Source organism: Amia ocellicauda, chromosome 3 (genome assembly GCF_036373705.1).
Source record: "Amia ocellicauda isolate fAmiCal2 chromosome 3, fAmiCal2.hap1, whole genome shotgun sequence".
Lineage (NCBI taxonomy): Eukaryota > Metazoa > Chordata > Actinopteri > Amiiformes > Amiidae > Amia > Amia ocellicauda.
The window spans coordinates 38402634-38429017 of NC_089852.1; the positions used below are offsets into that span (position 1 = coordinate 38402634).

Genomic DNA, 26384 nt, shown 5'->3' on the forward strand with positions numbered 1-26384 from the left:
TGAAATAAAACATTCTTCACAAACCTGCAGATGTGACTAATGGGATAGCAAAGTACCTGCAGTAGTAATTTAACAATTCATTCTATACGTTACATTTCGCAGCTTTTTTGTTTCCCACAACCTCAATCTAACATTTTCACAAAAATTACCTGAACAGGATTCCCGATCCACCACTAAAACAAGAACACATTTTTAACTAGATTTAAAGTTAAATAATCTTTACTCACGTGGCTTTTCCTATTCTAAAGTGGGTTCCTGAAAGAGGAGTGACAAAAACTGACCCAGTAAAAGACTTTCGAAGTCTTTTCAATACTCAGGTCATTGAGAAAACCCTCTCAGGACCTATAATTTAAACTCCTGTTTTTATAATACCAATACTTTTATTTTACAGCCAGGCCACCATTCCCATATAGAACTGGGACACAAGGTGGCACATTCAGGTATTTTTTTTTTCTTCTTCTTAAAGACCAAACTGTAATTTCATATAGTTAATGCTATGCATCCCAAAAGACGTTCAGCATAAAAAAAAAGTCAAACTTACAATGATAATCAGAAACCAAAGATTACAGTGTGGGTGCTGTATTAGCAGGGAGTTTGAATGATGCAATCAAGCAGCTAGAGATGTTTCACCATTCTCTTCTGCTGCACGAATAACATGGAACATTTTAGGAGTGGCTCACAGATCCTCCTTGAGGGGTCTCTGGAAATGGAGTCTGGTTTTTGTCAACAGCTTCTAGCACTCACTGATAGAACAAGTAGGACACCAAAATAAGTGCTGTGAACACATCTGTTTAGGTGTCTATCTTAGGCAGATTCCTCAGTGATAAGGAGAGAAGTCTTTACAGGACAGAGTAGGAAAGGGTGGAAAGGTCATGGGTGAAACCAATTTATGGTTTGGTTGAAGCCTACAGTTAAAGGAGCAATGATCTTAAAAGAGGCTTAACAATAAAGTTGGGAATCTACATTTGTTCTCCTGCAAACAGCTGTTTTATAAGTAGAGGTGTACAAACATGTAAACTTCCCTCGAATGTGCATACTACCAGCTATTTAAAATGACATAGGAAAACCTCCAAACTGGCTCACCAAATCATTAAACCATTTCAGTTCACCTCAGACTCAGTGCATGTCATCCAATTCCCAAAGCAAGTCAAGCCACCTAGCAACAATAAATACATACATAAATATATGTGCCTTCAATGTAAACAAAACATGACTGCTCTAAATATCTGTCAGCCAAAGAGCAGGAATCTGAAAGCCACTCGTTAGATCATCACTGCCGTTTAAAGTAATTTATAATGGCCTCAAGCAATCAAAAAAAAATGCTGCACTCTCCCCTTTCCATTGCAAATGTCTCTCGCTTCTTACAGAGGAGGGTCTGTTAGGCATCTCTTCTCTTGTCACCTACAAGTGCTGAATATTTAATTGACAAACAATGGGGCAGTCCCATATATGGAATTTTTCTTTGTTCGGTTTCAAGGTCTCGACCTATAAATGACCGCACCTATTTGTCTCGGGGCTCAGAGCCTTTGCTGAGTCTGGGGATCCTCTGCATCTATGTCACCTGCTTCTCTATATTATATTACCACTATAAAATAAACATCTTATTGATTCCATATCACTACTACTGTGGTCCTGTGGATTCCTTACAAATTGGATTTCTTACACCTGCTATCCTAGTTGAAAACTCTTTTCCAGCTAAAGTAACTATAGCAAACAACATTTAGGAGATCCAGAAAACCTCCCTGAATGAATCATCCAACCATTAACTGCTTTTCAGACCTACTGTTTATTATTATTTGGGAACAAACCAATACAAAAATAATGTTTACAACTACTGTATACCATATGCCTGTTTAAATTCAGTTCAGATATGATTGCATGTTTATGATTGTGAATGGCTACCCATCTGAATGCCTTGATGTGTTGCATTGTTAATGGTACGCAGCACATTGCAGGAGTACAGAATACCTCGCTCTGATGTAACCCAGATGCCTGGCACACCTTATAGTACTACAAAGAGTATGTGCTGTATTTTCCCAGGACAAGTGGGGGGAATGAGATGCAGGAACGCTACACTGAGACCCCGAGTGCCCAGCCCTCTCCACACTCCTCACTGCCTGTAGCCCAGCCTTACGCATCACTGACACACAGCGAAAGGGCAGTGGAATGGAAGAAGGAGCTCATGAATATTTATCAGTGAATTGTGTTGCAGGATACAGCAGAGGAATGCTGCAGGAAAAAAAAGGCATGGAGTAACGATGGCTGCACTTGCTCCCCCACCCCCTCCTCTCTAGTATGCCTCCCTTTTTCGTTCTTTAGAAAGGAGAAGGCGAGAATGAAGAACAAGCCATTTAGAAGGCAGACTGGTCTAAAGAACTTGAGAAGAGAGAATCTTTGCACTTGCTTTGTGTGTTCCTCCTGCAGGTGTCCCTCCACTGTGCACAGAGCTCGCATTTTCACGTAGGTGCACTGATCGCAACGCACCCACGATCCCCATCTTACCCCAGAAGATCCCATTGTCAGGAACAGACGACAACAGAAACGCAGCTAATCCTAGACAGAGCGTAGCTGCCAAACAGAGATGCTCTCAGTTGTCAGAGTCATCACCCCTGGGGTTTTATGCTCGAGTTTCCCCAGACTGGAAATATTAACAGTAGTTTTTACAAGTGCTTGAAGTGATATCAAAGGAAATAAGCCAACGGCTTTTTCAAGTGAAACTGGAGCATAAATGTTCGCTTTAATAGAAGAAGAGGAAGGGGGAGCTTTTTGCACCCTTCAGGGATTTAAGCACACCAAAAATATGTATAAAATAGGAAATAATGCCAATGCCTGAATCAAACGCATTTTCATTTTTTAACATGCAAACCGACCCCACCCCTCCTCCATCCATCAAATCTTGGGATGTTTCACAAAAATACTACTTATGCCGTAAAAGTATTAAAGACAAGAAGAAAAACCTTCATGGGGTGCAAATGCAATACTCTGCCACTGTATAATTGTATCTGCTTATCTCAAATTTTATTTTTTTATCAGCTTCTTCAAATGTTGGTGCATCAGTACCGAGACGTTAATCGACAACCAAATGGAAGAGGAATGTTGGCAACACCAGTCACTCTTCCTCAATGTCTCAAGAGAAGACGCTACGCAGAGATGAGGAGCACGTTGGTTTCCTTTTGATATCCTGCTAACCCAATTGCATAAACAGTGGGTGTTCTTGCACCCAGACCTTCAGGGTGTGTACTGAACGTTTTATGCAGACTACTTTAATTAAATTTAAATGTCATTACTTCGTTGTCACAGCAGACATCAGAGAATCTGCAGCAGTGAGTGAGGGAATGATTAGTCCCAGCAGCAGGCTCATTAAACAAGTAAACTGCGATATTTAACACGGCTCTTTGGAACCAAAATGAGTCTGCAGACAATGACATTGGAATTTTAATGTTGTTTGTTTCTTTTCACTAAAGTAGAGGGAAGAAAACATTGATTGTATTCTTTTTTTATTATTATTACAAAAATAAATAAGAAAGGCAGAAGACGGATTTCAGATGATAAGATAATTGACCCGGATCTGCCCATATTCTCATTACAGAATATCTTCGTTCAAACTCAGGTACAAAGTAATTCTCTTTAAAAAAGTAACAAATACAAGATCTGGACATAGTGCTGTTGGTATTTTGTTCTGAATACGTTTACTACTAGTACTTCACGATACGTTTTAAAAATATGTAAAATCGAAAGAAATACTGAAAGCTTATAAATAGTTAACATTCCCCAAGCTATTATAAATTTGAATGTTTCAGAAGATTTTAGATCTCAAAGGAGAGTATGCAAGAGCCTAGTTTTTGGGGGGGCAACTGACTGTACCCAGGAATAACAGGCAAACACCTGGATTCATTACATTGCAGATGCTGAAGTGACCTACTTTAAGAACCCTGCAATGCTTGGAAGAAAAGAACAAGTTTACCCAACATAGACCGAGAACAAAAGCACCATTGAGATAAACTGCAGAGGCTAGAAAGTTACATCTTTTCAAAAGGCTTTTTATATCATACACAAGACCTCGTAACAGAATTCAATACAACAGGGTGAATACCTTCACAGCACTGTGTAGTAACTGAATTAAGTCACTTTTAGCTGTGTGCAACAATCCCTTTGTAATGCACCACCAACACAATCAGTCTATTTATTTGCTTGCACGGTGATCTCAAAATGAAGTAGAACCCATTTTTCATCATTAAAATAATATTTGTTAGAATTAACATTTAATTCAACTGGCTTCTAACCTAGTTCTAAAAAGTGCATGACGACACCGCACACCGCACGGTCCCCAGGGACGGCAATGCCAGCTTGAGTGGAAGGAGGATTTTTAAAGGAGCATTGTATTGCAGGCTATGATTTACAGAAGGCTTCTAAAATTGCCTCCTGCACTACGCATGGACTGAACTACATGGTTCAATGTTGTGGTTCAGCTTTAATGAGGCTCGGGAGGGTGTGTTGAGACGCATTCCAGCTGATAGATGCCTTTTTGTCACACTGATGTATCAGAGGATATTTCATTGCACAGCTGGGGCGTATAAAGCATCCAAACACAGAGCGTGCTCCTGGGCTCTGAATTTTCTTTTATGTCATGCCTTCACAGGCGGAGATTAAAACACACCAGTTTTCAGATTGTAAAAGCAGCAACAATAACCCAGGTCTTCAACGAGACCAACGAGTCTTTCAGTTAATATTGATGCAGGAAGAGATGGAGTGAGTACAGCAGAAAGCTTTCAGCAAAACAAAAATTCAAAAATAACCATATAACAGTAAAACTAATACAATGATTCTTTAAATTGTATAACATTTGAACTCTGTCCACTATTAACTGTCAAATGCAATTTAACACTAATCCCCCACCCAAGTTAAATTAAACTAAAGTCCACTGTCATACCATCACAAAATACTATTTAGGCAGATTTTCACTCATCTTAGCTTAGTTATGGAAGATTACACTGAGCACAGTCTCTTATTGCTTGAGCCCCTGCAGGCACACAACCATGCATTCCAGTAGTGTGCTTTGCAAGTCATCCAAACTCTACCACAATACTGACGTTTCAACGATACAAGTCCAATACCAGAAAGCAGCAAAAACTGGAGTTACTCTCACCACACCTTTCAAAGCAATGTACAAGGCGAGTCCAGTGAGCAATATCTTACCAGGAAGCATTGATAGCAGTTTCTTACCAGTGCCACATTCCTCAACCTATGATCAATTTGAGGACTCTGTGCTTTATGACACATGGAGTCCTGGTGATTAGAAGGACCCCCAGCTCTCCCAGTGGTCTTAATCTTTCCATACACTGCAATATTAATGGCATTTTGCTTTACAAGGCAAGAGCTATTTCCGGATTCTGATAACCCAGCTGAGAGACAGGGCAATCCATTCAGCCTCCCATGCTGCCTAATTATAAGACAACACAATAGAGATTTTCTTTACTATGTCACAGATATGCATCTATGAGGTTTTCCCCATACCCACTGGTGGTTAGTTCCTGCTGAAAATGCAAGTAAAACTAAGGGAGATTTTAGAATAGTGGAGGAATCACGACTGAAGAGATTGATAAATGATTGATCATTCTCTCAGCATGCATCACAGAATTGTGGTGGGCCTGCTGCAGATATTATGGTTTTACTTATTCATGGACCTTATTTAGGAGCATCATGACTGATCCAAAGAGAAATTGTGTGTAGAGGTTATGACTATTGGAAAAATGTACCTGCTTGACTTTTTAGAAATACAAAATATAAAATCTATAGAAAACAGAACAGACCAGCTCTACTTCAGGTATTCTGAGGTTGTGCAGAAAATATGGAAGAAAAGGTATAAATTATTTACAATTCACATCTGTCCATGCAAATTCAGCCTACTATAAGACAACAAACATTAAATATCCAAACCCCATATCATCTTATGTTGCTCATAAAACACAAAATGGATTAAACTGTTGTCTAGTTCAGTTTTGTCCTTGAAATACTTTATGCGATTCGTTGAAGTTATTATTTTCATTCTCAAAGATATATTACAGTTTTGAAATACTCAAGATTTATACAGTCCACGACAGGAAAGCCGTAGTGGATCCAATATGGGCTATTGAAACAGTTTGACAGTGATCCGCAACTGGCGGTTCCATTCTATCTGAAGTTCCGTTACGGTGTAAACAGAAAACTCATAAGTGAACAGCTGCACCACCACGCTTTAATCATGGAAGAAAAAAAAAAAACCTCCCTGAGGAGACAAACCAAAATGCATTTACATTGCTTCAGTAATGGCATTCTGTAGCAAACAACCTAGATCAATAGTCAGAGCCAAGAATATTGAAAAGGACCCATGTTAGTCTAATTTCCCCTTTCAGTTCATCTACTGCCTTCAGACCTTCAAATGAAAGAAGCTAACTGAAAGTCATGGGCTTGATTTACTCAGGATGACATTTAAACATCACCTTACAAAATGTCAAAAGACGAACAGTTTTATCCAGCAAAGACAAGCTGAATATCATACATTTCAGTTTTGAGACATCTCAGAGTCCTTGAACATTACTGGATTGCTTCATTGCTCTGGCAGGAAGAGGAGAGCGTTACAATTGCAGTATTGGGAGATTCAGTTTAATGCATCCTTGGCGTCTCATATGTGGTTTCCCATTCATTTTTATATTCCAAGAAAATGACCCATTTAAACCATATTAAAACAGCAGCAGAGCCATCTCAAGAATAGTTATAGATGCAGAAAACATTTAGTTTAAAATTCCAAAATGTTTCTCATTAAAGCAAAACCTAAATATTCTGTATTGTCCTTGATTTGATTTTTTTCCTGCATTGTTATTACAGACACAAAGCAGAGCAACCCCTGTATCTTTCTTTCAAATACAGAAAAATGTAATCTAATGGAGGCTGATTCAGACTGGGTAAAATTGCTTTGACCTTCCACTATATTAAAAGGTTAGTGTAGCAGGTTCAGGGCAAAGCACGCACAAAGACATGCATATATATATATATACACACACACACACACAATCTGAAAATACTATCTAGGACAGTATACAGAAAACTAATCTTATCTGCAAAATAAAATAAAATCAAACTGTACCCCATACACAAAATATGTAATTTAATTGTGGTTATGCATATTTATAAACTGGGGAAAAATGAAAAATGACGATTGCCAAAAAAAAAGCTGAACACCTTTATTCCTTTATCATAAATCTCTGTTTTCTTTGTATGCAGCCTGCACATTCAGAAAGATCCAGATAGAATGAATGAAGGTCCTGCACACTATGGCATGGCCTTAATCACATGTGGTAAAACATTTCTGGCAATAATGCTCAACTGCAGGAGAAGGCATTCTGGGATTTAAAAAAAATGTACATGTTTTAAGATTTTAATTTTTCAGAATGTGCAGTGCTGATACAGAAGAATGCCACTATCCCATCATGCTCAAGGCTGGGTGCATGGCACATGGTCTCAATGGTCACACACACTATTTTTCCACTGACTGCGAACCTGCCGTCAGTTGCCACTGTCTCCTGCATGCTACCACTAGGAGCTCTGAATAACACTCTGACGAACATGCCTCAGCCCCTGGAAGGTGGCTGGGAACCTGAGCAATTCAGGGACTATGACACGCAGACAGGGCCAGACAAAATTAAAATTAAAAGGACAGGATATCAACATCCCTGGGGCACAGTCCATCCCAGCTTTTGTGGGAAAACAAAACAAACAAATCAGGGTAAATTTCAGAATAGAGAAAGCCCAATTTATTTCAGTATAAACGAGGTCATTATAATCCCTGTAACTTCACACCATTTACTTTATTTACTTCCAAATAATTGCACGCAAACACACAGACAGCCATATATTACAGTGACCTAAAAACCCAACCTTAAATTAATGAAGTATATCAAAATTAAAAAAAACATACTGTAACTATTAATAAAGTCACAGTCAATCTGGAACAATGCAGCTCCTAAAATAGTGGGAAAAATTGATGCCCTTAGGCAAAAGACCTAACTGAGCTAGTTAATAAGGAGCAACTAGCAAGGTGGGACAAATACTTTAAAACATGATAATGCAGGTATTTTTGAAACGAGTTCAAATGTTACCGCCCATAACCCCCCTGCACAGGCTTTGCGTTACCTGCATTCTTCCCATGGACATACAAGAACTGCACAGGCTTGGGTTTTCATCACCCAGGCCCATTTTCAATTTTCCAAATGTCATAATGACGGGCACCTCTCATGCAACGGGATCAATTCCATAAACCCCCGTTCAGTTCTCAGAATGTATCCATTCTGCCTTTGTTCTCTGCTCAGCATCGCAATTCTCTTTATTTAATTCTTTCCCAGCAGCTTTAATTATTTAAAAGCACTGCTGGCAATTTCTATACTTCTATGTGTACTTATACCCACCCACCAAAGAGCTGCTGCTGCACAACCAGGCCAGGCACCTTTCAAAATATTTCAGCCATCTCTACTGAAAGGCAATTTCCTCCACAATAATGCAGCACTGCATTTATTACACCAACCCCCCCTTGGCCATCACTTTTCCCACGGCCACTTTCTTCACTGTTCCTCACCCATTTGCTCTATGGACACTCCCTCACAGCTGCAGCTACTCACCTATACTTTGGCGACACAAAGTCCATTATTGCTACAGCACTCCTGACCTTAGAAAAACTTTTGCTGCAATCATTAGAGCAGGAGTGTGCATGGCAGGCCATTATCAAGCAGATCCCTTATTTATGGTTTGACATTAAAATGTACAATAGTTCAGAATGGTGTCAATAGGCTGATGCAGACATATGAGAAGTCGGGCCTAATGTCTCATTCATATAGGCATGCTTCTGGAATATATATTGGCATTTAAAAGAAGAGACAAAGCAGTGGTAAAGAATATGTTCAATTTATCTAACCAGATATTATATTCTGTTATTTTGTGGAGATGCTTAATAAATATGTGACTTTTTAATAATGGAGAAAAAGACACCTACCAAGATGAATCACAACATAAAACAGTGTACAACCCTTCTTTTGCTATTAAGATGCAAGGGTTGAGTTAAGCAACCAAAGCTATGGTGAGTAATGAGGAACTGCTTCATTTTTTAACTTTTTATACTGAATTAGCCTAATGCTTTGATTGGGTAACACATTAGTACAGTGTTTGTATAATGTAAAATCAGAAAACCGCACAGACAGGAAATAGTAGTATTTCACACTTATTTACTACACTTTGGTCTCAAATCTCTTCATATCAAAGCTTGCGGAGCGATTAGCATTATGATGCTGGTACTAAGGTTTGAAATTGCCTAGAGAATATCTTTCCTGCTCCACACTCACATGAAAGTGTCAGTCATGTTAAGATCAGGAGAACTGTCCTCTAGGCAACTCATAACCTTTTCACATGTTCAATTTTGACAGAAACTCAGCTCAAGCTCAGTTCTGACACTCTGTTCTTTTTGAAGTAATCAGAGAAAAGGGATAGGCTTTCTTTTAGGTCTGCTGTATAGTTTTGGCAGTAAGTCTCGGGGTTTAGGTCAAAGCACTAACAGAGAATAAGTCGCACACTTGCAAAGCCTGCTGAAAGCAAAGGTGGAAGATGCAATGAAACCAGGTCCAAACCCAAAACTTAGCACAGAAATCTTTCCAGGTTCCTAATATGCCCTCACAGTGCACAACACCAGCAGCTATTCAATATAAAGCAATGACTTCAAGACACTGCAAGACTATCGTTCATTGAATATAGAATTAGGACAAGATAGGTAAACAGGTAATGAGTGTGAGAACGTTGTCTGAAACTGCTTTCCATCTTTTCCTCCAATAACAAATGTCATGGTTAAACGGTCAAGCACTTCTGTCCCCTAGCTTTAGTTCTTCTCCTCCAACTTTACTGCTGAAGGGTAATAAAATGTTATTTTTGCCCTGAGTCTTTCAACCCCAAGCAATACCGGAGACTGAACACATTTACAGGGATCATTTGAAGCTCTTTGAGGTCACAATTATTTGATTCAAGGTTCAGGAATGATACAGACCAGAGGCTTCACCAACAGAAGAAATATGAACGGCCCTGAAATGATGTGGTCATATCACACTGCATAAATCACAGCAGATGAGCACTTCACCATATTGTAAAGCTTTATCCTACAAAATCTGCCAAATTGCATCAACAGTGATTTTTGTGCTGTGCATGTAATATAGGAGTTGAAGAAAATGTGACCCAAAATAATCTAATCTAAACCATATACATACACACTATGTAAGCGAGCAGCTGAACTATAATCACCACTGCCACAGGAACTACATCCAAGCTATTCCAGGCTTGCTTCATGCAGCAGTAATGCTAACTTATTACTCCTGGTGAACAAACTAGACAATGTGCGCAGTAAGTCCTTAATTAGTATGTACAGTCTTATCCTGACTCTCTAATTAAGATGAGATTAAATACCATGGCTTTCCTATAAGATTAAAGTACCCAACTGATTTTATACCTGTGTTAAGCAAATTCTCTAATGACTACCGTACCAAAGGCAATTGATGAAAGCACTTTTCGCACAGATACAGGAAGAGCACAAGCATCTGTCATCCTGTAGCACATGGGCATGCGCTGCTCACACCTGCTGCCTCCACGCTGACCAGGCTCAGTAATCACAGCAATCTCCTGCCTAATCCCACTGTCCCTGTGCCCTGATTTCTTTTGTCCACACTGTAATCCCCAACTTCCATGATGGTCCCTTTTGTTTTGTTTCCCCCTCCCTTTGTACCCACCTTGCCTTGGGTAAACATGAAGATCTGTGTCAGTCTTTCAGGGGCTAAACAACCTACCTTCAAGAGGAATTAACGAAAAAGGGGTTAGTTGACGGCATTGAGGTGAGCTCGAACCATCCTGGGGCATACTTTCATTTTAAGCGCAGCTCTGGTATGTTTTTATAATATAAAATTATGAAGTTTCAAGATACCAACAAACATTAGCATTTCCAGTAAAGCGGATGGCAACACAGGTATTTGATTTCTTTCATACAAACACAAAAGAAGCGATGCAACCTGATAATGTAATTATATTAATAGCTAGAAGAGCAATGAGGTCATCTTTGGAGCCAACTGACTGACAGATGGATGAACGGATATATTAAACAATCAGCAATATCAGAAAGCAGTTTTTTATGATGCAACAAAAAATTCCATTACGGTACTCTGGTTATTCGCATTTCTATCTGAAGGAGGCTTGATCTTAAATGAACCAGCTAACAGAATTTACACTGAAATTCATATCCGGACTGTGATAAATAAATGATCATTTTTTATATATACATAATATATACACACACACACACACACATACATTAAGAAAAGAAAAAAAATCTGCGGTCCCACTAGTGTTAACAGCTTTCATTATACCATTAGACCTCGGGCAATTGCTCGCCTTTATCTAAAATTTCCGGTTCAATCCTTCCCTAATGGGATAGCCTTTAACTTGCTCCTTTAAACCTCTCGATTTTCCAAATCCATTGTTTAAAAGAAGAAAGAAAAAATGTTATTCAAGACAAGGCCAATAAAAGGATCCCTTTGGTCTTTTAGGTTTGTACATCTTGGTACCATAATATCTAATCTCGTGAACTAGATTCTTTATATTTTTTTATATTTTATTACCATTCCTGTTTTTTCAAACCAATCTTTCAGCTGAACAAGTCCTGCTGCCCCTCAGGAATTCTAATTTCACTGTCAATAATCCAGATATGGCGACACCATGCTGAGAAGGCTTCAAAACCACTGAGCCCTGCTGTAACATCACTTCTGACGAACTAAATGAAAATGGATGTGCAAACATGGGGCGCTTCACTGTCTGCAAAGAAATATAGAACCTGATTCTCATTTAGGTTGTTTAATGCATGCAATGTAATATGTTCACACCACCACACATGATTCATACTGAACTCAGTACAGGCACTCTTCCAGTCATGCTGACATCATAGTTTTTCTTAGTGACATTTATTTCACAGTGTGATGCTGACACTGCTATTGTTCACCACACAGCTTGCACAAAAAAACAGTATTACTAATAATATTGATTTATATAAAATAAATACATCAATACAAAATAGATGAATGATGGTTAAGGCATCTGCTAAGAAATAATATTATTATTATTATTATTATTATTATTATTATTATTAATAATAATAATAATACAAATAATAATGTGTATGTATACCTTTCATGATCAAACTTGTTAATTTTGTTAACAGTTGTTAATTCCCTGTAATTTAGAGAATTTACACATATAATTTACAATTAGAGGTACAACGTGTTCTATATATTTTAAATATTTTTAGAACCACAAATTCAATGTTAAAAATAACAGATCTAAGTCTTGAAAGACAGGATTTTTCCATTTCAGCTGTGATTATATCGTCATTTAATGTTAATGAGATGTATTAATGAATAAAAAGGGAGTAAAAATAGACTGAGCGTGCTGAAAGTGGTTTTACATCATTTGCCCCCATATTTACACTGTGCTGTCAGGTCGCCTGTCTTCTCAGCACGCAGTAGCAAAGTAATTAGGAAAAGCAGAGTCTCCTCGCCCAGGAATTCATGTCACACCTCAGTTCTCTACTTTTACTTTTATCCTCGACTGAATTTTAATCTGCCCATCACAGTCCTGCCAGCACGCATATGCACAATATGATAGGTTTCGTATACAATCAGGACAAAGGGCAGTAAAAAGGGATCATTTAGAAAATCCATAAAGGTGTGCATCACACACACACAAAATAAATGAAAACTCAATGACATGCGGCTGCTGTTTAGGCAGACCATGAGACAACCATAACCAACTTGCCTGTAACTCATGAATTATTTTTACATATCCCAGTGTTCCCTGTCTTGTATGCAGACAACCTGCACACACTGTATAAATCACTTCTGACAAGGCAATCCAAGTTTATTTTAAGTGTGGTGTGCTACTGCACAAGCATGGGGCATTCAAATCCCCTTTTTCTGCTTTTACCCTTTAATCATGTATGTATTCTCAGCTTTAATACCATGTAAGTTCTATAATGATAGAATAACGCCCATCTCCTATCTAGTGAATGTCGATTAGAGCATTCTCTCACATTAAGGGGCAAATCCACAGAAAAGGTGGACATCCATGCAAGGTTTCCAAACACCTTATTGATTTGGTCAGTGGGTTATTTTGTTGGTCTTATATATCAAGTTACAGGATAGAATATGATTTCCATGTAATACTATGAGTAAAATCATATTCGGAGGTAAATTAATTAAAATTCAAAGTTCTTCTGTGTCTAAAAAATATTCATAGTTTTATTTTGTTAGGCAGTATTCAGGAGAAAGGAGTAAACCTTTGGTTAAAATGAATGCTATCTTCTGTATGCAAAAGAAAGTGTTAAATAACACAATACAATAAATAAACATAAATTGAAGTGACAAATGCACATCTATAAGTTATTACTCTGCTATACCACTAAATCCACAAATGTCCAATTCAGTACAACTTCAAACCACTACAAACAATTACATAATCATACAATTACATTTCAATATTCGTCCTCTACATTTCAGCAAAGTCAGCAAATAATCAATTAGATATAAATAATAATGATGTATAACGAGTATTTCATGCCAAAAAGTAGTAGTGTCTGTGTTTTATATTTTTCTTCAAAGATTTGTTCAAGATTGTAATGTATAAGAAGCCAAATTAATTGATATTCATGTATATCCCATACAACAATTTGGCTGTCTTTTCTTTACGTGGATAATATTTACATATTAAAAGGGGTTATGATTCCGCATAATAATTATGAAACTGCATAATTAGTCTTGGGGACTATTGCCACTGCATGGTTAGTTCAGTTGGAGTAAGGAATATTCTTACCAGTTCAGAGATTTTGATTGGAATCAGTGATGAAAGAATTTGTCCTATGGCTGTCCCATGTACAACACATTCCAATTGTTTAAATTTTAATTAACAACAATCAGTTCTTGCCACTTGCCCAATGTGTAAAATTAGGCATTAGACCATCTTTAAAATTAAAGCGGTTAAGGATGCTACAATGATTCTCTTTGTTGCAAAGAGAAGGAAAACCCTTCTGGGTGTCCCATGCAACACATAGAGATTCGCTCTAATGATTAATTAAACATTCATTGAATTTAATTAATTTAAAGGATACTGAAACTTCATTAATGGTCTTCTAACATACTGATTTAAGCACTTCTAAGATTCTGTCCAGCATTTTCAACAGAAAAATGAGTTAATGCACACTAACTATTCACAGCTCATTATACTCAGCACTCTGCAAAAACAAGAAGAAAGAATATAAAAACATTAAGTGACTTCGCTTCATCAGTTTATATGAGCATCCATGTAACTCAAGGACAATGGTAGGGTAAAATGTCAAATATTAATCAAGCAATGTTGGGGATACTGATTCCAAGATCTTTCAAGATACCCTGAGGTTCTCACACCAAAAACCTTTTCTCATATATTGCTACCGATACTGAAATTGCATGGATTTATAATGCTGGGGCAGTGAGGCTATCTGTCACCCTCTGAAGACTAAAGAAGGGGCAAATAGCCTTATCCTGTTGAACTGCTAGTGACTGATACCATAGCCTGTCACTTAATTATGTTGCAGGGATGCAGTTATCTCACCAGTAAAATCCTTTGTATGATTTAATCATATGTGTAGACGCACAAGTGTAAGCAATAATTAGGTTCAACCAAGGTAAACGAGACCTTTTTTTTCCAGGTCTTCCTCTGTCATTACATTTCATCTGTGATTAACAGCTACACGAAAGCATGAAAAATAAAAAGTGTGACTTTTCAGTGATTTATAACGATGAAAGCAATTTTCTTCTTTATAAAGCAATTACTGTGACCCATTTTCTGTGTGAAACAGGGTTGACACTGTGGCACTTTAAGACTCCGGGCCTACATTGAGAAACTGATTCCAGAGCATGGGATAAAAACAGCAGTCTTTATACGAGACAGCCTTTTTATTTAAGATTCAATGGCGTTTTCTGTTGAAACCAGCAGCACCTTTTCACAGCACTTCACAGTGTAATCCTCTCCCATTTCCCAGTATGTCAACATCCTGTTTATATTATGTAAATGAGCCCTAAACCACATTTTAATTTAACCAGTTTCTTTCTATTACTTTATGAAAAGATCTGCTTCTGACACCAAAAAATATATAACCCTGTTTATCCATTTTAATTATAATCACTAGAGATAGAAGAGACACGATCCCCAAATTCAAGAATGTACCTGTTTCCAGGCATTCAGAGTGCAATCGTGCACCAGCCACACACATGACATGTGATTGAAAGCTCAAAGGCATTCAGAGCACAAAACTCTCAGGAAAACTTCTGGGCAAGTTTGGCAAGTCAGGGTACCAGTCTGTGCAGAGTTTCACTGACAGGTGGGACTTAAAAGTTCCTTTTAAGTTTGTGCTTCATTTGAGGTTTTAAATGCAAATTGCCTTAGTTAAAAGCCTCAGGCAAATAAATAAAATAAAAATAACAGTGATATCCATACATTTGACTTTTTTAAGAGCAAACCTAAGTCAAAAGTAATATCAACTGAACAAAAAAAATGTTATTAATTACAGTGTTGGAAGTAAAGACATATACTGAATAGTAAGATTTGACTGAAAATATAGCATGCCTTTTCTGTCTTCACAAAATCTGTTTGTGAAATACAAAGGCTGTTGCAAATTTCATGCATGGAAAGTATGGAAATAATTTATCAATGAGATATTTTTCACAAATCCGTCCATTCCTCTCCAAAATGTACTGATAACGTACCTTATAAATCATTTGCTATTTGTATAGATTCTGGACAGCACATTAAACTCAGCTGGGTTTATAAAAAATAAATACCTTTGAAATCTAGTCTTCATAACACGCACTTAAGCCCACCCTTGAAAATTAAATATAAAAAAGATCCTAATGGATTGAAGATTTGACAATGAATGATTAATTTCCTGAGAATTGAATACACATGGTCAAGTCTTTAAAAGATAATATAAGGATGCATTTTAAAACAACAATAATAAAATAAAAATAACATTACAACAATGAAAAGTGCATGACATTGAAATCAAACCACACAGGGAGCACCAGGCCAAGTTATTTTTGTGGCAAATTCGAGAATATCTCAAACTTCTCTTGCTTAATTCCAAACATTTAACAATACCATATCACACAAAAAAGAGTCTGTAAAATACATGTAAAAATAAATGTAATATAAATCATTAATAATAAATCACATTAAACTGCACTGGTTTCAACATCAATCCTTGCTTTGTCTATGTGGATAAAATACACAACCACACACACACACACACACACACATACAGCAGAGTGGTGCTAAATCTGTAAGAATGCCGTCCAAAATACAAACAAATTGGCAGGGAAACGCACAACAAATTAAATCTTTGATCAGGACGCATACATTTTACAATTAATATGTTGCAACATATCAGCAATGTCTATTCTCAAACATAGTCAACTATTTTGAAAGGATTAAAAAAAAAACTATACGTTTGCAAGTTCAACCCATATAAAAGGGATAGAAAAGCCTGCCATTATAAACATCAAACCACCCATTCCATGACTTGCACTATTTGCAATACTGCACAGACCACACTGCAAATGTGCTGAGCAACTGCACTATTGTGGGGAAACTGGGGTCATACTGTGTGAAGTGCACAGGCACAATTCTCAAGAAAATCATATTTTCCAACCGCTTGCAATTGCATGTCCATGTTAAATACCAGGATTTGGACAGCTTGCATCTATGGAGGATACAAAAATACAGCAACCACTTTATACTTCCACCATCCTCCTGGGAAGTCTGCCTTGTAGATATTTGCTCTCCAATATCAATGATAGGCGTGAACTGCCCTGTGCAACAGTATTACTAATAATGCAGCATTCTGGAAATATATGATACAATTAAAAAAACTGCTAGGAGCAAAATGAAGCCGTTTCAGATTTCAGGCTGGGGAGATGCGTGTTATATTGCACAGTGTGGATTGCTGGCTCATCTTGCCTCAAGACACAGAATTGAAATTCTTGCTTAAAAATGAATTAAAACCTTGTTAAATAAGGAATTAGTGCGACCTGTATATAATTTGGTGGACATGATTTCAACAAGAAGGCGCTGAATGGTTGCAGAGGCTGGCTGCACTGTTTCTCCCTGTGTTTCCCAGGCTAGACGTGCCCTCAGCCAGACAGGCAGCAGAGCTACTGAATCGCCCCAAACGCCCTGCTTGGTGGCAATAACAATAATCAGGATATGCTTATATACCTAATTGGTTGACTGATAGAACTTAACAAATAACAGAAACCGTAATCTGAGGTCTTTCACTTGTGTTTTTGACATTTTATGCAAATAGTCCCGACAGAGTAATGCATGGTCCTCCTGCTGCCCAAATAAATCCGATCAGCACCATCCAGGCGGACTAGCCCACACTGCAGCTCAGGGGCACCGCCAGCGAAACACAGTCGACTTTATAACGGCTTATAAAATGGGTCGCAATCCGCATGAACTGGAGCAGAGTCTGGCTCTCCCCCCCGGGCGGATGCAGATTATAACAAATGGTCAAAGCGCCGTTTGTGTTCACGTCAAAAGGCGACGAGACAGAAACTGTTGGCCGCGCCAGTCTATGCAACAAGCAGGGTGGGAGGGGGGTCATACCTGGCAATGCTGCAAGACAATGGTGTGAATCCCAATGGCATGCATTACGATTCACTAATAAGAGTCGTAACAGTGCAGCGACCAGAGAAATGCTTTTTATACATAACAGAAGACGCATGTTAAAAATGAGCGTAATTCACATACTAAAAATGATCCATCCATCTGAGCGTCATGTAGGGTGGATCTGGACCAGGGTCCCATGGCATCACTTAGGACAGGGAGGAGTGACCAACCTTTTCTTCACGGCTCTACTTTGCATCTGCAGCTACACACTCGATTAGTGAAGCAAATCAAAGCACTACATCCTAAATACCCCCGGTATCATTCCTATATACTACCATTAATAATGATCAGCTCAATAACAAGGCAGCCACTGTACTTGGAGCACGGAAAGCAGCTGTTGATGTGCAGTAGGTGGTGGCAGAAAACATTTCTCCGAGTGAATGCGACAAAACCAGATCGGGATGGTTGCTGCTCAAGGGACTCGCCCGAAGTAACACGGCTCTCATTAGATAAAGCGCACAAAGCGCCGGGTCTGTACTCACCGCTCTGCTCTCCCAGAAACACCAGTTTAAATTTCCTCAGCGGGTTTCCGAAGTCTCCTCCCGCGGACATGATGGCAAGGATTCAAGCAGGCAAAGCAGAATCGGGGACGAGGAGGAGGCACACTAGTGGGTCTCGCAAAGATGGGGTGGAAAAGCACCAGCTCTCCGTGAGAGGAAATGGGTACAAGAGTTTACAAGCTACTGGACTTAAATGGACTTTCTGTGTCAGTCAGAGAGCAGGATCTCCTCGGGATTACCTCACCCTCCTCCACTGTCACCAGGGCGCTCGCAGCCTAGCCTGCTACCGGCGACGGCCTCGGATCCGCCCCTGAGCGGCAGCCGCGTCGGCCAATCCTGAGCGGGGCTGGCAAGCCGGCCACCATCTTGAGTGTGGCATAGCTCAGTGTTTTTATATCGGAGCGATCGTGAATGTGTTGCTTCTGTTCTGTCCTGATGTTGTTTGTAACACATGAACACACGTCCCTTAGAGTCGCGCTGGTCTGTTGTGCATCTTCAGACGCATTAGTAGCTATTGCCAATGTCGTCCAAACTGAAGGCATGCTCTATAAATACTTAATTTTGAATCAATGAAATAATCAGCTTCTACTGCCACTAGTTTGGTGGATTCAACTGATCTGCCCCTTGTGCTTTGGTTTATTTTGAGATCAATTACATTCTTATAAGTACATACATTGTTCCGCAGCAAATCTGAAATTCTGCATTTGAACGTTGTGTCATTCTCTATGTTTACATTCAGAATAATTATTGAAAAGTGCATTGCGTTGCTAAACGTTTACCACAATATATGTTGTTCGCTTGTATTGTTTACAAGCAATATTCCTTTTATTTCTTATAGCTTATTTCTTATATCTACAAGTGCCACATTTGAACGCACAGCACAGTGGGGTCTGAAGTGTTGTCAACGGTAGTTAGAGTTTATTTAGCATCCCCCAAAATCTTGTTTCTCTTCGCCACAATCAACATGGACGTTTGCACAATCCACCGATCTTGACTAAACGCTCAGGCCGGGGCGGGACTGCATGCCAGTGTTTACGTCCCCGATTGCAGAACGGGGAGATGTCTGAGCCAATGGCGCGGAGAGGCGTCTTGACGCTTTATGACGTCATGCCCAATGACTGTCGGAGGAGGGCGGTCGTGACCGGCTAGCAGGTTTGGTTGCCTATGAGGACGCCACGTTACCCTCCTGCAACGTCACAGAGGACTTTGGTCTTCTGATGTTGTCATCAGCAGTATCGATTAAGAAACAAGCCAGGCTATTCGAGATATTGCTACATTTAATTAAACAGCGTTGCAGTTTTTTTTTTAGTTTTGACACAGTGGTTACACCATTAATAATGCAGATATGTATCAGGAACCGTTCAATTAAAAAATAACACATTTAATGTATTAAATACCAACGTGGATATATCATATAGCAGAACATATAAATCATATACCAAAGTGCATATATCATATAGCAGAACATACTACATCATATACCAAATGGATATATAATAGCACAACAAATGTAAACCACATACCAAATGGATATTTAATATAGCAGAGCATGTATAAGGTACCAATGTGCATATGCCATATATCTCAAAAACATCAATCATCTACCTCAGTGGATATATCATATAGCAAAATATATGTATAAGCTACCAAAGCGAATTTAACATAATACATAAAACATAAATCATACAATACACTGGATATATCATTTAGCAGAACATATTAATCAAATAACAAAGTTTATGTAACACATGACACATTGTTTTAATATAAATAATACGTCACAAAAATGTCCCGTTGCAAAACATATATATTTCGAACATATAGAGTGAAAGTTGAATTATCAATAGTTCATGTATTGTTATTTAGTCTTCAATACCCGTGAAACCTCAATGATTTCAATTCTTTATATATATATATATATATATATATATATATATATATATATATATCATGTGGACTTTTTAAGGGAAATGGCAGAACAGAAAAGGACATTTCAAAATATATTGTTTTATTATTTCATGTGTGTAATTCTGTTGTACATTAATGAAGATCTCTGTAGAAGAGTTAAGGATTAGAAGTCAAAATATGTCTGATTGTTTACTCAAAACAACAATTTAGATCCAATTCTATTAGAAATAAGAAACTAATCTTCAAATTTGCAAATATGTAAATGCAGTTTTTCATATTATAACTTTCTCGCATAGAAAGCTCTGAAAGAAAGCGGAACGCAAGTGTCTGTGTCCGCGTTTCTTGCACGACGCTTATCGAGGCGGACCGAGTTTCTTTTTGTTATTCAATTCTGTGGATTGTATTAAATAGTGGTTATTTTTGTATTTATTAAGTGGATGTTGGTATTAAAATAATCGCCATAATATCGAACAATGAATCCCCTCTTCTCTAAGGTAATAATGAGAAAAAGAACAGGAGAAATGTAATTGTGTGGGGAACATGGTTTAGTAGGGGAAGGTCACATTTTTTCCATAACGCATGTCTGCTGTATCTGTATTCAGCTCAGATTTATTGGATTCAATAAGAGTCGATTCGTAGGTCACTTACTTTGACATTTCTTTCCATTTACAGCTGGGTTTCTCTGTAAATCATGCAAAGGTGTTCAATCAGGTTGTCTCCGTATTTAGGTAAGTGTGCATGCGCTGGCATACTGTTTCCTTTTAGTTTTAAATGCTTGATTTTACAAACTCGCTTTCTGTACTGGGGTATGAAGATGAATCATGCAAAATATATATATTTATATATAGTATCAATTTAGTTGTGATTCTCGTGTTTATCTCAGGAGCTGATTGTTTGTTTCTGATCTAATTACCTATGAAGCCTGAGTCTCTGTGCATTGACTATGTATTTGTTTTATAGACTAATTTTTGATTTATGTTATTATGTTGGTTTCTTTTTAGGTTAGCAGTTGCAAATCAGCACCCACTTTTAGGTAAGATCGTGTGTTTGTGTTTGTGTGTGTGTGTGTGTGTGTGTGTGTGTTCATCACATTGCTCATTTAATAAACATTTCTCACCTGTCACTTATCCAAATGTCTTCCAATTTTTTGTTTTAGTTTGAAACATCGACATCACCTGAAAGATTATGTAAAATAAAGGAAAAGGCAACCAGTTTCAATTGTATTTAAATATTGGGCATTATTATTATGTTGATATTGAGTATATTAGTCTTCTAGCACTACAACTTCTATGTACCATCTTTAATATTTTTTTAATTCAAATGTATTTAGACCTTATTTTAGATTATCAGTCAAAAGTTGCAAGTATACAGAACAGCATTTAAAACAATCATAATTATTATTAATTATGTTTCTCTGTAGGCAGTGTTTTACAGAGCAATGAGAGACAATACCGGTCCATGCCAACTCATGGGATTGGCAGGTATAAATATCTGCTGCCAAAGCAATTGGTAAGACTGGTTTTCATATCTAGAATTGGAGATGTTCAGGATACACCTTTCATAGAGTTACTTCTGAATGTTTGTCTCTTTAAAATCATCAAGATCTTGCTTAAAAAATAAAATAAAGCGTCTGCACATACCTTCTTACATTAGCCCCTGTGGTGCAATTAAACACCTAATTTCCATCTCGCATAGATTTTATCTTTGAAACTCATGCATTCAGGGAAGATTGCTTTTACTGGAGGGAACATTTATGTTGTGCAGCGAAGATAAGAAGAACTGCTTTACTTGACCTACTTTATAGACTTTCTTTTAAACCCTGCAGTACTCGGCACATAAATGCTTTTTGTTCTTATGTATTGATTTGTTTGTTGAAATTAGGTGCAGGTCAATAAATAAGTATCTGTATGTTAAACTTATTTCAACTGAGTACGTGCTGGGGGAGGAAATGACAATTCCTTCGATTTCCTAATAAATTATTTAAATTGCATATCTTAAGAAATGTCAGGTTGTTTCAGTGTTTCTGCATTGGAGAGACAGGCAATACATCATCAAGCACCTAGTCTTCATCAGAAGAGGAAGCATACCCCAAAACAGTGTCTCATGCCCTCTGCTCTTATGACATTTGGAGAGCAATATATGAGGAGGGATCAGACGTTGGGGGAGTTCATAAAGGAATGTTGTCATAATCGATAATGCATAATCAAGCATACTCAGCAGCAAGTATCAATCAGATAAGCAGGAGGATATTAATACTCCTGTTTAAGATGCAGAAGTGCTTAGAAACACACACATAGCATGTGCCAAAGTGGAAAAACCGGTGGATTAGGTATTGTTAAAAAAGAAAGATCAGAGAATCTTCGGTGAGACTGTATTTAGAATTTATGAGGGGGAACCAGGCTGTTTGTATTGCAACATGTTATTTATCCGTGTTATTACAGAACCGTTCAGACCAGGTTTGGAGCCCTAGATGCCCATTGCTCATTGTCCAGGGTGACATAATAGTGCACCATAACTCATAGTGTGCAGGATCACAAGACTCTGGCTAAACATAAGAGGCAGATAACCAATAACAGCAGTAATAAGATCAGATAAAACCTCACACACTGGCTATTTGTCTGCTCCAGTTTATGCTGCTTCAAGAATGCCCTCTCCATGTGTTGTGTACACTCATTCTGCTCCTGGGTACTGGATGTTTAATGGATTACCTCAAACACAATATTCGCTCAATGTAGAGTATTTTTCATAACTTTTTTTTAGTGCATTATTGTATAGACTATATACACACACATGCATATATACAGAATATAATTTTATTCAGTGAAGTTACATGCTGAATCAGTTTGCATCAGTGTGCATTTGGACAATCACCAACTCCTCCCACCCTCTTTAATCATGGTAACAACTAGGAATCAAACTGGTCCAGGGGTTAACAATTGTCTGTGACTCATTATGGTCAGCAGGAACATAAGGTCGGTGTGTGCCGAATAATTTCTGCAATATATGCTGCTGTTACTGTAATATATGCTTTCTTTATGGTTCCTACAGCCCAAGAAGAAAAGGAAGGACAAGATGCAGATTAAGCAGATTAATCCAGGGACAGAAACAGTGTATGGTACCCTCAATGTGTTAGTGTCTGGCTACGACATGACTTTAGTGGAGCACTACTCCCAGTATGTCCACAACCTCTGTAATCGGCTCAAGATAAAGGTGGACGAGAGGTAATAAAAGGATTCTTGTGCCCCTGTCTTTACATAAGTGATTGCATAACCTGACACTGTTGACCCTATTGATAATTAAAATATTTAAAAAGGCATTTTACCCGATATAAAATAATCAGTTTGTCCTCTGTAATATAGTGGTTCCACTTTTTTCAGCTTGGTGTTCATTGCGTTTTGAGCACAGTATTCATTACCACTATGGAATATGAAGCTGTTTTTGTGTTTGATTTCTTCACAACTGTGCTTTCCTCTTAGCTATGCATTGCCCACCAAGACCACAGAACTGATTCTCGTGCAAGAACAAGGCACCAAGATACATGTGGATTCTGTTCTCAAGACACACAAGAGAGTTGTGCAAGTAAATACCTTTGGTCTCATTTTTAGTCATTGGTTCTCCTGATTCTGAATACTAGTGCTGTATAAACTCATTTGGGAAGTGTATGAGATATTGTTAATCACTAATGTGAGTGTGATTTGTGTCAACTATTATTATCATCATTCTGGTAAGGAAGAAGCCATCTTCTTATAAGACGACACCTCAAATGAAATAAAGCCTTTGACTTATTTGGCAATGACAATTCATGAGCCCAGTACTTGATGGTGGCATCATGTTTACCAGAGACTCACCCAATTGAAAAAGTCCTATACATTCTGGGTGTGAAGTTCTGGCTTGGCAGATGTGGGTCAGAGTCTTGAATTAATCTGAGTTTCATGACTGTACCGCTGATCGTCTTCCTCATTCGTCTCACAGGTCAGCGATTTGAGTTCCACTCTGGCCCCAGTGTTTTTGGAGGTCCTTCTAAGAAATCAACCAGAGGGAGTAGAGCTCTTAGTCAAAGAGGTAGGAACTTGACTTTCCACTTACAAGAGAGAACATTTTCAGAAAGCTACTGTATGCAGAAAAGCCAATCTTAAAATTCTTCTTTATTAGTATTATGCCTTTTTCTCTGAGTTTGACCATATTGATTACCGTTGTCCTTTTTGTTTCTTGCAGCACACAGAGGAACAGTTCCAGGCCCGGCTCAAACGTCGCCCAGAACTCGAAGGGTTAATTGCAAAAATTAGCTGAGAATGACCCTCACCTCTATCAGCCAGCCTCCCCTACACTCTGGCTGGTCAAAGGTCACCATAATAGGCTGACCTTTATTCAGCCTTAGAAGAAGTGGTCTATAAAATCAATGTATGAGCTCCTCTGATCTGTGTTTTTTTTTTTAATGACAATTAGATGTGCACTGAAATAAACATCGGCTTTAATATTGAGCTGCTTGTTGTCATGAATAATAAAAATGCTTTCCAAATGAGATGCAAACTTGATCTTTGTTTTCATTAACAGATAGTCAAAGTTAATAGATTTAATTAGCTAAAAAAAAAAAAAAGGAAACGATACCAGGGCCTTGAAAAAGGTTTATCCGTGACAAGCAAATATCTGAATCTTACATTCTACTTCAAATACTTTCTTGCATTTCACTTCAATTACTGTGTCATCCGTTGTGATCAAGTGATGTGAGGAGCGTCCAGCTGAAAATTAAGTAAGCAAAGCTAATGCCTACTTTTTTAATCTGATCTAATTATTAATAAGATGTCTACCTTCTCTTTGTGGACTGCATGTTAGATTTCTCAGAGACTAATTGCATGCCTGGCTGCTGAAGGAAGATGCAAGGGAAGTCATTATCTTGCACTTGTGTGTTCACAATCCAGTAATTCAAACCATTATAATATGTTTTTTGAGAAGAAAACATGGACAACACTTTGGTTGTGTGTCTGATGACCAGCACACGATTGGATTACATTTGTTTTTAAATCATCACATTTATTAAACAACTTGCATAATTGATACTGTGGATACCTCTCATTCATTAATTTACTAATTTATTGTTGCTATATTATCAGTCCTTTAAAATGTTAGTAAGAATAACTTCATTATGGGTTTTCATTTTTATATCTACAACCAGGCATAAACTTTATTTTAATTATAAAGGTCTTAGTCAGATCTCGGTAGAACTGAGTAGTAAACGTATTCGAAGGTACGTAATATATTAAGTAATATATTCTCAGTTTCCATTGAAAGGTATTTAAATAAAAATAGACAAAAGGTATGGAGTATTGATATTTGAACAGGAGTGAAAGGGTTGTCTGACAGTTTTGCTTATCTGATTTTGACCTTTATGGATTTTGACAGTAAACAAGTATGGTTAATTCACCCTTCTAAAACCAAATGCTTTTAAAATGCAATGAATAATTAATGAAAGCTTGGCTGTTCACATTGTGCCCGTCAATCAGGCTGCTGAGTGGGTCTGGTTTCATGTCAAGTAACAGTGTCTCGATCATGCAAGCATCCTGAATGGTGTGTTTGAGCTACTGAACACGACTCTTGCTTCAGCAGACACCTGTGCCGATGACACTGGAGTTACAGGGAACATAAATAAATCCTTTTTGTATTATTCAATACTCAAATTCAGGACCTTCTAGGAACTAAACCTGTTTAATGATTACAGATGTTAAACCACAATAAAAAGTTAGTGCCATACTCCAGGGTTTAAACAGCTCTTTCAATAACCAATGCCTTAAGTCTTGGGAGAGGGATTAAGCTGGTTTTCTTATTTAATTTAGAGTTCAGGTAAAAAACACTGCAGACTCCAAGGACAGAGGCAATGGTGCAAAGGTAAGGATCTTTACTCTTTCTTAAACTGAGTTGGGGCAGTAGTTCCATTCTTTCATGATCCACAAACTGAGCCACTTAAGGATTTTGGAGGGTGCAGAAAATCCACCTAGGTGTAACAAAGTGTCCATGAAAATCATTAACAAGTCAAATACCTCCCCATGAACATATGGATAATGTGTATCCCTTTGATGTATGACCAAAATTAGAATGGCTACATTCCAAGAGATGATTTTGAATTCAAATGACTCCACTGTGTGCCCTCTGATGCGCAATTAGTTTGCCAGG

At 37.9% G+C, this 26384-nt stretch overlaps 2 protein-coding genes across 5 annotated transcripts in view; one reads left to right on the forward strand and one right to left on the reverse strand.

The window, feature by feature from the left end:
* The window catches only part of rab6a (RAB6A, member RAS oncogene family), a 40441-nt gene extending 21842 nt beyond the window's left edge, over positions 1 to 18599 (reverse strand). The window contains exon 1 of one of the 4 annotated variants that reach the window (XM_066699352.1): positions 18291 to 18599. In XM_066699352.1, coding sequence (XP_066555449.1) covers positions 18291 to 18360 — 70 coding nt within the window. In that variant the 5' untranslated portion in view covers positions 18361 to 18599. The remainder of the gene's footprint in view (positions 1 to 18290) is intronic. The other 3 variants (XM_066699350.1, XM_066699349.1, XM_066699348.1) reach the window with 3 other exon arrangements.
* A 1946-nt stretch (positions 18600 to 20545) lies between these two features.
* mrpl48 (mitochondrial ribosomal protein L48) lies at positions 20546 to 24738 on the forward strand. The gene is made up of 8 exons (XM_066699353.1): positions 20546 to 20710; positions 20889 to 20944; positions 21218 to 21249; positions 21637 to 21725; positions 23265 to 23437; positions 23693 to 23795; positions 24189 to 24278; positions 24432 to 24738. Exons 1-8 carry the CDS (start codon positions 20690 to 20692, stop codon positions 24504 to 24506), a joined length of 639 nt encoding a protein of 212 aa, XP_066555450.1. The 5' UTR covers positions 20546 to 20689; the 3' UTR covers positions 24507 to 24738.
* Positions 24739 to 26384: the final 1646 nt, after the last annotated feature.